At 38.0% G+C, this 12,107-nt stretch overlaps 1 protein-coding gene across 1 annotated transcript in view; it reads left to right on the top strand.

The window, feature by feature from the left end:
- Positions 1-12,107, top strand: part of LOC140167335 (MFS-type transporter SLC18B1-like) — a 100,556-nt gene that overhangs the window by 86,785 nt on the left and 1,664 nt on the right. Inside the window, exons 10-13 of the mRNA XM_072190656.1 lie at positions 3,805-3,896; positions 4,289-4,383; positions 5,420-5,494; positions 6,552-6,695. Of these exons, the coding sequence (XP_072046757.1) occupies positions 3,805-3,896; positions 4,289-4,319 (123 nt within the window). The 3' untranslated portion in view covers positions 4,320-4,383; positions 5,420-5,494; positions 6,552-6,695. The remainder of the gene's footprint in view (positions 1-3,804; positions 3,897-4,288; positions 4,384-5,419; positions 5,495-6,551; positions 6,696-12,107) is intronic.

Below are 12,107 nucleotides of genomic sequence, written 5' to 3' on the forward strand. Positions count from 1 at the left end.
TCTAATCAAATCCACCACATGTGCAGAGAAACCCATATCTTTCATGATGATCCATACTTTTCCATGCTGCGCTGGACACCAAATGCCTTGGAATAATCAATGAAGCATCTAAATAAAGGTTGCTGAAATTCCATGTTTTTCTTCATTAGGTTTCTCAAGTTTCCAATTTGGTTTCTGGTTCCCCTTCCTCTCCTGAAACCTGCCTGCTCTGGTGGTAACTCACTTTCTAGATGACCCCTAATTCTTTCAGCAATGATATGGAGCAGCACCTTGCTGGCATGAGAGATAAGAGATATGGTACGGTTATTTGCACATTCCCTTGTGTCCCCTTTCTTTGGTAACGGGAGAAACACTGCTCTTTTCCAGTCTTCCGGCCATTCTTTACTTCTCCATATTTTGTTACAGAGTTTGTGGATGATGGCGACTCCTTCAGCATCACTTTCTTTCAACAATTCTGCCTGGATGTTGTCGATTCCGGGTGATTTACCATTCCTGAGTCTTTTTATGGCTTGCTCAACTTCACACATCAAGATGTCTGGGTCAGCATTTGCATCTTCCTGATCAGATTCCACTTCAGGTGTATTTCCTTCTCTAGATGCATACAGGTTTTCACAATACTGTTTCCACCTCGTTTTGATCTCCTCTTCTTCTGTAAAGATGTTTCCAGCTTCATCTTTCAGCACATTCAGCCTGTGGGTTGGTTTGCTGGTCAGTTGCTTGATGTTTCTATACATGTCCTTGGTGTTGTTTGTTACACTGTCCCTTTCAACCTCGGCACATTTCAGCTTGATGAAGTCAGTTTTATCTTTCCTGCCCTGTTTTTGTATTCTCCTGCTCAGATCACGATAATCCTGACGGTTATCATCCTTTTTCCTTTACTTTCCTTCTTTTATCTGCCAATTTGAAAACCTCTTCTAAAAGCCAGGGCTTTTTCATGTTCTTTCATTTAGGGAGTGTCTTCTGTGCTGTATCTGTAATTACAGTTTTGATTTCTTGCCACAGTTCTTCTGGTGTGGACTTCTCTGGATCATCTTCCAATAGCTTCTGGAACCGATTCTTCACCTCAACTCTATAGCTGTCACTGGTCTTACTCACATCATATATGGCAGGCTTTGTTGTTTTTTACGTCTTAGCTTAAACTTCATGGTTGACATAAGAAGTTGATGGTTTGATCCACAATCTGCCCCAGGATATGTATTTGCAGACATGAAACTAGATCGCCATCTCTTCTGGACCAAAATGTAATCAATTTGATTCCTTGTACTATGGTCTGGGGACGTCCAGGTGTAGAGCCTCCTTGGGTGTTGTATAAAGAAAGTATTGAGGATGATAAGGTGGTTTTCTTGGCAGAAGTCAATAAGCATTTCTCCTCTTTCATTCTGTTCTCCCAGGCCACAGTTTCCCATCACATTTTTGTTGGTACTTTGTCCTCCAACTTTTGCATTGAAGTCTCCAGTGATAATAATAATATATCTCTTATTGATACTGTCTTTAGCCATTTGGAGGTCATCATAAAAGGTTTTGATTTCTTCTTCGTTTGAGGCCGAGGTAGGTGCGTATGCTTGAATCACAGATATGTTCATTGGTGTTCCTTGTATTCGGATGGTAATGATTCTCTCATTAATTGGGTTGACATCATTTCTATCAAGTTCTCGGGTTACAATGTCCAGTTTGCAATGGTTCATCGTTCTAACATTCCATGTTCCAATTTTCAAAGTTGTTTTCCAGAGGTTTCGTCTGGCTTCTCTGTCCACAGAACCATCAACTCCAGCGCACATGTCGCCAATACGTACCACTCCTTCGGCCATGTTATAGTACGACCTTTTGTTGTGTATATCACCGTCCGTGAGAGTGACGGCATGTGCACACATGAATTATGTTTACCTTATGTATATGTGGTATTTTTTTTGTTTGAGGTCAAAGGTCATTAAGGGGTCACTTCCGGTATAAAACGAAATAGCTTCAAAATGCTACTTCTCCCACAAATTACGTAGGACGGTGATGCAACTTGCGCACATGCATTGCTGTCTATAAATCATACACATATTTGAGGTCAAAGGTCATTAAGGGGTCGCTTCCGGTATAAAACCAAATTCCTTCAAAAAATTTATTAGCTAAGAAAAACATAGGAGAGTGACGGTATGTGCACACATGAATTATGTTTACCTAATGTATATGTGGTATTTTTTCTGTTTGAGGTCAAAGGTCATTAAGGGGTCACTTCCGGTATAAAACCAAATTCCTTCAAAAATTTTATTAGCTAAGAAAAACATAGGAGAGTGACGGTATGTGCACATATGAATTATGTTTACCTAATGTATATGTGGTATTTTTTTATTTGGGGTCAGAGTTCATTAAGGATCACTTCCGGTCCAAGACAAAAAACATTCAAAATGTCCCTTCTGTCACAAATAACATGGCAGAGTGATACTATGTGCACACATGCATTGACATAAGGCAATGCCTCTGGGGTTTGCGTAGATTTTGGGGTCAAAGGTCATTAAGAGGTCACAACACGGCTGTGTTCGTGGTCTTAGACCACAGCTAAGTCTAGTTCTTCTTCTGTCGACCATTACATTTGCTCTCGCACTGACATGCTTACATCGATTTTGACTTAACTTGGTCACAAGTATCACTGACGATGCCCCTACATGTCACATGAAACTCGTGGGGTCAAAGGTCACGTAGGGGTCACAGAGGTCAAAAAAACGTGATTTCAACTCAAAATGCTACTTCTCCCACAATTTTCGCTGGACAGTAACGCCACTTGCACACATGCATTGTTGTTACCCAGTGTCTATCAATCATACACATATTTGATGTCAAAGGTCATTAAGGGGTCACTTCCGGTAAAAAAACAAATTCCTTCGAAAATTTTTATTAGCTAAGAAAAACATAGAAGAGTGACGGTATGTGCACACATGAATTATGTTGACCTAATGTATATGTGGTATTTTTTTATTTGGGGTCAAAGGTTATTAAGGGTCACTTCCGGTATAAAATGAAATACCTTCAAATGCTACTTCTCCCACAAATTGCATAGGACGGTGACGCAACTTGCACACATGCATTGTTATTACCCAGTGTCTATGAATCATACACAGATTTGAGGTCAAAGGCCATTAAGGGGTCACTTCCGGTATAAAACCAAATTCCTTCAAAAATATTTATTAGCTAAGAAAAACATAGGAGGATGGCGGTATGTGCACACATGAATTATGTTTACCTAATTTATATGAGGTATTTTTTTGATTGGGGTCAAAGGTCATTAAGGGGTCACTTCTGGTATAAAACCAAATATCTTCAAACAATTTTATAAGCTAAGAAAAACATAGGAGAGTGATGGTATGTGCACACATGAATTATGTTTACCTAATGTATATGTGGTATTTTTATTATTTGGGGTCAAAGGTCATTAAGGGGTCACTTCCGGTCCAAGACGAAAAACATTCAAAATGTCCCTTCTGTCACAAATAATACGGCAGAGTGATACTATGTGCACACATACATTGACATAAGCCAATGCCTATGGGGTTTTCGTAGATTTTGGGGTCAAAGGTCATTAAAGGGTAACAACACGGCTGTGTTCGTGGTCTTAGACCACAGCTAAGTCTAGTTATATTTAGGCAAAAAAGCTCACAGTTCGTTTTTCCTTCCCATGTTATTGTAGATGTGGTATAACTTTAAATTGTTGGAGTTTGGGCCATGCATGCATGTTTTTCTCCTATAGCTACTACCAAACCTAAGTACAGGGAATAAAATTGGAGAAGTTGAATACGTATATTTTCCAATAATCATTTACAGGGTTGGTCACGTGTTGTGATTCTGATAGGGCTAAGTTTTTCTTCGGTCGGGTATCTAATTGTTGGACCGTCGCCGATGTTACATTTACCGAGGTGGGTATCCATAGTAACGTCATCGTATTTGACAATTTTGACCTTTCGTATTTAAGATATCGAAAGGTCAAAATTTCCAATTGATGGTCGGCTTTTCTTCCCAGCTATATACACTTTAAGTATACATATCGTTAGATTTATAAAGTTTACTTCGAGGACTGTTAAATATCAAAAATAACAAAAATATCAATTTTTAATAATTTACCATAAAATTTGTATCATATTGCGAATTTCAAAAATTAAAAATTATTTGATACCAGAAGGACATTACTCGTATTCAGAATGCAATTGGATAAAGTCTGACGTGCTCTCAAGTCTCACAAAAAAATGCTGTGCAATTGTTGCTATCCGATTCTTTAACAATCAAAACAATTATTATTATCAATCCGCAGTGAACTATGGATAATATTTTGGGAAAATTAATCGTAGAAATTGGTTGGGGTTTCAGCTTAGTATCGCCATTCCAGGATTTGCTGTTTCTAACAGAGTAAGTATTTTGTAGACGTCGTAACCACTAACACAGGGGCGTAGCAAGAGCCTCAGCAAGGGCCACGGACAAAAGTACCAGTGCATGCGGGGCCCACACAGGGGCGTAGCAAGCAAGAGCCTCAGCAGGGGCCACGGACAAGTACCAGTACATGCGGGGCCCAAAACTCTCTTTTCCCCCTTATTTCATTTTCCTCGGGGTCCTTGAACTTCGTCCACCCGCTTGTTACACCCCTGCACTAAACCGTTGGTTAGAAATAATTTTACTTGGTTAAAATTTAACCAACATAGGGCTATTTTATTTAAAATTCACACTACCCCCTGTGGAAGATTTTGGAAATATCTTCCCTAGCTTTGACCTTTTTACTTATAATTCAAGAACGGTATGGGGCAGATAGGTCAAACTATACTTTGAGCAAAATTGAAATTTGACCCATGTGTTGACATTTGATTGACCCCTACGCGCTTAGGACTGTTGTCTATAAACCATCCCTATAAACGAATCTCGCGAGCCAAGTGATGGTCAAAATTTAGTCGGCCATGACTGGGTCCCCGGCGCACCAAACTGGTGTTGTAACTGCCCAATTGAGTGGATTAAGCCGATTAAAAATCGATGTTATGTTGTATTGCACGTGTTGTAAACTTTCATCATTCTATTGTCTACGTACGTGTAACACGGGTGATGAAATGCAGTTTAAAAAACCCGCCAAGGACGCATCATTTCATGGTGTTATTTTAGGTGGGATATACATATCGGGGACGCAGCTATGGCTGCCATTGAGGTTTAGGAATACGTGAAATGAGATTCGTCTATATAAAGCCACCAGATGCACTGCGGGATTCGCCGGACCAATGTTGTCTATAAACCATCCCTATTTAAAGCCACCAGATGCACTGCGCGATTCGCCAATGTTGTTTCGCGACAAACCGTATATCTGATTTTGCCCAAATTTGAGATTTATGGATCAGTAATAGTTTACATTTCTAACCGCAATTATTATTATGTTGAAGCCTGTATTTTGCATTATTTCCTATAGACGCCATGGTTTTCCAGGTACTGTTCAAAGACAAGGAGTAATTGCCGGGATTTTTAACGGAGCATTCGCTACAGGGTAAGATTCATTTCTAGAGCAACAATAATTGTTAAAACGCTGATGTTTGCCGGCCCTGCGGCCTACATGTTTTTAGTTGATACTGGGCCCTCAGTATCAACTAAAAAACATCAAGGCCTCAAGGCCGGCAGGCCCGCGGCCCGAGAGTCCCATACGACAAATAAACACGCCAAGTGAGATCCAATATAAAAGGGCCCCGCAGGGCAAGAAAGCCCAGTGACCTTGACACCATAAAATATTTATTCTACTTTTTTAAGAAACTCTAACCCCATAACTTCCCTCATTCTTCAAGCCATGCCCTCTATCGGGAGCTAATTTATAGTTTAAGCTTCCTGGATGTATACTGTGCATATTTCGTGGTTAGTGGTTCTTTGTTGCCCTGCGGGACAATCTAGTTGGATATCCAAATTTAGCGGTTAGTGGTTCTTTTTTTTAAAAGACTTAAAAGTCTTGCACCTCCCCTTTTTGGTTGTCACTGAGGAGGGTACACATTTCCCCCTAGTATTCAGATTTATCCATAATAACAGTGGCCCTACCTTTTATATCGACTCCTCTTTCTGATGTTGTTTGATCGCGATGCGCTCTACAAATCACTCCATCAATTGGGAGCACTCTAAAGTTTTGATCGTGAAGCTGACAAGATTAGGTGGCTCAAAAAAACCATTTAGATCCGCAGACAATGACATAACCCTCTAAACAAGGAGGAGGGCGCCGACGCATTCAACAACATCTTTGACCAAATCATCACGCCCTCTACGACGGCTCCTGTTGCCCTTAAAAGGAAACAGTCTGATGGGATGAGTTACCAGTCTGATGAAACCACTAGTGTAGTGGTGAAACGTCACAACAATTTGAGTACAACATCATCATTTTACAATTGTGAGAAAAGTACAAAATCCACAGTTGAAAGAAACATTCCTAATGAATTTGTTCGAAGATAAAAGCATTTGTATTAAGCTGTGGGTTGCGCCAAATTATACAATTTGTGTCACGGGAAAAAAGTTTGGGAAGCCCTGATTGTTGTTAATAATATTTTTTGTCATGACACGCATTTCAGAGGGTTCGCCGGTACAACGCTCTCTGGATTTATGGTAAATAATTTAGGCTTTCCAGGATCCTGTACCGTTTTTTCGGTCATAGTCTTCTTCCTCGTTATTATCATCGGACTTTTCAGCATATTTGAGTTACGTTACCTAAAAAGGTAAGTCATGCAATAGGGGGAAATGCTAATATATTTCAAAATTGGGTCAAAATGTTAAAATATTTGAGACCACTTTGATCAAAATCATTGACATTTGACCTTTATGCCTATAACCCTGATAGGACAAACTATACATTGGTCAAAATCTTAAAATATTTGAGACCACTTTGATCAAAATCATTGACATTTGACCTTTATGCCTATAACCCTTATAGGACAAACTATACATTGGTCAAAATCTTAAAATATTTGAGACCACTTTGATCAAAATCATTGACATTTGACCTTTATGCCTATAACCCTTATAGGACAAACTATACATTGGTCAAAATGTTAAAATATTTGAGACCACTTTGATCAAAATCATTGACATTTGACCTTTATGCCTATAACCCTTATAGGACAAACTATACATTGGTCAAAATCTTAAAATATTTGAGACCACTTTGATCAAAATCATTGACATTTGACCTTTATGCCTATAACCCTTATAGGACAAACTATACATTGGTCAAAATCTTAAAATATTTGATACCACTTTGATCAAAATCATTGACATTTGACCTTTATGCCTATAACCCTTATAGGACAAACTATACATTGGTCAAAATCTTAAAATATTTGAGACCACTTTGATCAAAATCATTGACATTTGACCTTTATGCCTATAACCCTTATAGGACAAACTATACATTGGTCAAAATGTTAAAATATTTGAGACCACTTTGATCAAAATCATTGACATTTGACCTTTATGCCTATAACCCTTATAGGACAAACTATACATTGGTCAAAATCTTAAAATATTTGAGACCACTTTGATCAAAATCATTGACATTTGACCTTTATGCCTATAACCCTTATAGGACAAACTATACATTGGTCAAAATCTTAAAATATTTGAGACCACTTTGATCAAAATCATTGACATTTGACCTTTATGCCTATAACCCTTATAGGACAAACTATACATTGGTCAAAATGTTAAAATATTTGAGACCACTTTGATCAAAATCATTGACATTTGACCTTTATGCCTATAACCCTTATAGGACAAACTATACATTGGTCAAAATGTTAAAATATTTGAGACCACTTTGATCAAAATCATTGACATTTGACCTTTATGCCTATAACCCTTATAGGACAAACTATACATTGGTCAAAATGTTAAAATATTTGAGACCACTTTGATCAAAATCATTGACATTTGACCTTTATGCCTATAACCCTTATAGGACAAACTATACATTGGTCAAAATGTTAAAATATTTGAGAACACTTTGATCAAAATCATTGACATTTGACCTTTATGCCTATAACCCTTATAGGACAAACTATACATTGGTCAAAATCTTAAAATATTTGAGACCACTTTGATCAAAATCATTGACATTTGACCTTTATGCCTATAACCCTTATAGGACAAACTATACATTGGTCAAAATCTTAAAATATTTGATACCACTTTGATCAAAATCATTGACATTTGACCTTTATGCCTATAACCCTTATAGGACCCTTATAGGACAAACTATACATTGGTCAAAATCTTAAAATATTTGAGACCACTTTGATCAAAATCATTGACATTTGACCTTTATGCCTATAACCCTTATAGGACAAACTATACATTGGTCAAAATGTTAAAATATTTGAGACCACTTTGATCAAAATCATTGACATTTGACCTTTATGCCTATAACCCTTATAGGACAAACTATACATTGGTCAAAATGTTAAAATATTTGAGACCACTTTGATCAAAATCATTGACATTTGACCTTTATGCCTATAACCCTTATAGGACAAACTATACATTGGTCAAAATCTTAAAATATTTGAGACCACTTTGATCAAAATCATTGACATTTGACCTTTATGCCTATAACCCTTATAGGACAAACTATACATTGGTCAAAATGTTAAAATATTTGAGACCACTTTGATCAAAATCATTGACATTTGACCTTTATGCCTATAACCCTTACAGGACAAACTATACATTGGTCAAAATGTTAAAATATTTGAGACCACTTTGATCAAAATCATTGACATTTGACCTTTATGCCTATAACCCTTATAGGACAAACTATACATTGGTCAAAATCTTAAAATATTTGAGACCACTTTGATCAAAATCATTGACATTTGACCTTTATGCCTATAACCCTTATAGGACAAACTACATTCTTGCTGAATCCTGATAATAAGAGGAATAGAATTATATGTTTTTTATCAATATCAATTTTAAAATATGAACCCTGTCTTCATGGTCTTAGCGGACATTTTCGTTTTATGCAAATTAGCATTTGTCCTTTTCCAGTGAGAGTGTTTAGAATCAATAGCAAGCAAAACATTGGCATTCCAATTTTGTCTAGGTGCACCCATTATTTTAGTAAAATTGACTATAGATGAGTTGACTTCTGACGTCAATGCCTGGCAGTATTCGCACGCATCATCACAATTTCCATTGTTTTTTGCCTGGCAGTATGCGCGCGCATCATATTTTGTTCAGGGCTCGTGTTTTTAAAACTCCCGCCACATCACAATAAGACTTGATCAGTGTAGTGGTTGCATGGGGTTCACTCAAGCATAAAGATATACCGGTCCCTTGATAACTCATCTATAGTCTAGAAGGATATAATACAGTCCAAAATCAGTATTTTGGTGTTTGTTAACTGTCGAAATCTGATAAAAGAAATTCATATGGAAATTAATGGTGGCTGTGTTCTAAATGTTTTAACTACGAAATCAGTACCAAAATGGTTTCTAATAAGGCGACAAAAAAAAAAGAAACCATGTTGTACGGGCGGACGGACCTTTCAATTAGGGTCGGTGGGTCGGCATTTTTGTTTGTTTTTGAAATGACTCAAAAAATCACTAAAATTTGTAAATAATTTGCAATTTGAGAAAATACAAAAAAATAAAAAATTGTTGCTGAAATTTCCGAAATTTGGGTCGGCATTCATTTGTACAAGAATTTTTTCCCCAATTTGTTCAAAATCTGGGTCGGTCGGGCCCGTAGAACAGGGTTTTCTATGGATGGGGATACAGGGTGCCCCCAAAAAAAAAGAGAACCCTCATTGCGCCCTCTTTTTCTCCTATTTCTGAAAAGTTGATCGAATATATTTTGGTATATAAAGAAACCTTTAATCGTTAGCTTTAAACCAAAACAATTATTTCAATCCGCTTACAACTTTTGAAGATATGCCCTTTTAAAGAAAAGTACCCGTTTTTCACTCTGTCCACGAATTGCAAACAGAGTGGTTGGGATGGGTCATGCTGGGGAGTAGCCTGTAAGGTCAATTGGTTATAAGTTATGAATAAAATATTGGAAAATACCATAATTTTTCACTTTCATTTTTTTGTATTGCTCAAACAAATCGCCATTTTACTTACGTACACATGCCCAGAATTTTCACCCCCCCCCCCTCCCTCTTACGTACGCTTTGTACGTAAGTGAAAATGGCGAAAATTATGGACGGTTCCTAAGATTCCCAGACCTCACACCACTTGATTTTATTAATTTGGGGCAAAATTCAAGATCTTCGCAAACGTATTACTGCTGCAATCGCAAGTAAGCTCAAGTATCCGGCGCACAAGGATGGTACGCAACGCAGTTGATGTAATGAGGACCAGGGCTGAAACCTGTATTCGTCAAGGAGGCAACCAGGTAGAGGGTAGAGCAGCACAGTAAACTCACTTCAGAAGAACCAAAGACAAACCAAACAACCCTTTTCATGGGTAACTTTTATCCTAAAAAGAGAAATGACTTATGTTGTAAATAAAACGAAAAAGAAAGAAACAACAAAGAAAGAAAGTAAGAAATATAATAAAACAAAAAGGCATAAAGAACCAAGAAAAAGTAAGTAATTGCAAGTATAGCAAAAGAATTCCTATCCCACATCCATTTTACCCACAATTAATGACACTTAAGTCACTTAACAAAATAAACCCGCCGGTTAAGCCCATCCCCTAAATAAAGTTATTTTATGACGTTATCATTGAGTCAATATCGTCAATATCAGGAATGTGATTGAGAAATGCAGAGAGCATAGACTTCCTCTTTACATGTGCTTCATAGATTACAGTAAAGCTTTTGACTGTGTTAGCCACCCTCAGATGTGGGAAACTATGAACAAGAATCGGCAGTCAGAACAAGTAGTGGGGACACAGATTGGTTCAAGATTGGAAGAGGCTTACGACAGGGTTGTGTGCTATCACCAAACCTATTTAACATCTACTCTAAAGACATAATGAGAACAGCTTTGGAGGGGTTTGAAGGTGGAGTGAAGTTTGGCGGTACAAATTACTAACCTGAGGTACGCCGATGATACCACTCTTATTTGTAGCAGCAGAGTAGAGCTGATTGATCTTTTGAAGCGCATCAAAGAGGCCAGCGAAGAAAAACACCTTCTCCTGAACACAAAGAAGACAAAAATAATGGTTGTAGACAGAGCGCGGAAAAGTGATGAGTTTGTGATAGATGGACAGCAGATTGAGGAGGTGAAGCAATTTGAATATCTGGGTTCAATGATTAACAACAGTGGTGACAGTACAACTGAAATTAAGAGAAGACTGGCTATTGCAAGGACAACTGTGCAGGGCATGTCAAGCATATGGAAAAGCAGAGGCCTATCCATTGACCTCAAGGTACGCCTACTTCGTGCAACTGTGTTTTCCATTGCCACTTATGGATGCGAGTCTTGGGCTATAACCAAGAATGATAGGAAAAGAGTAGATGCTTTTGAGATGTGGTGTTACAGGAGGCTTCTACGAGTGACATGGAAAGACAGGAGAACAAATTCCTGGATCCTCGACCAGATTGGTACAAGTCTAACCATCAGAAGCGGCATAATGGAGAGAAAGCTGAAGTACTTTGGGCATATTGTCAGGAAACATGGAGGTGTAGAAAAACAGATTTTGCAAGGGGCTATGGAAGGCAAACGAGGAAGAGGACGTGGATCGAGTGAGATGGCGTACTCTTGTGAAGACCACAGCAGCGCTACACAGCGCCACCTGACACACAGAGAGAGATCATTGAGGAACGTTTGATATCCATGCATGGTACGTGTAGTGCTTTTCAATCTTGACGTAGCCAAACCTCCTCCGTGAAAAACGGGAACATTTCTTTAAAAGAGCTATATCTTCAAACGTTGTGAGCCGATTGAAATAATTGTTTTGGTTTATTAAAGCTATCGATTAAAGGTTTATTTACATACCAAAATATATTTGATCAACTTTTCAGAAATAGGAGAAAAGAGGGCGCAATGGGTGTTCTCTTTTTTGGGACACCCTGTACCTTCTAAATACGCCTAAGATAATATGCCTAACCTAGACGTCTAAGGTTATGCGTATCATCTTAAGTGTATTAAAAAGGTATCCGCCATCCATAGTTTTCTTTTTTCG

Source organism: Amphiura filiformis, chromosome 13 (genome assembly GCF_039555335.1).
Source record: "Amphiura filiformis chromosome 13, Afil_fr2py, whole genome shotgun sequence".
NCBI lineage: Eukaryota > Metazoa > Echinodermata > Ophiuroidea > Amphilepidida > Amphiuridae > Amphiura > Amphiura filiformis.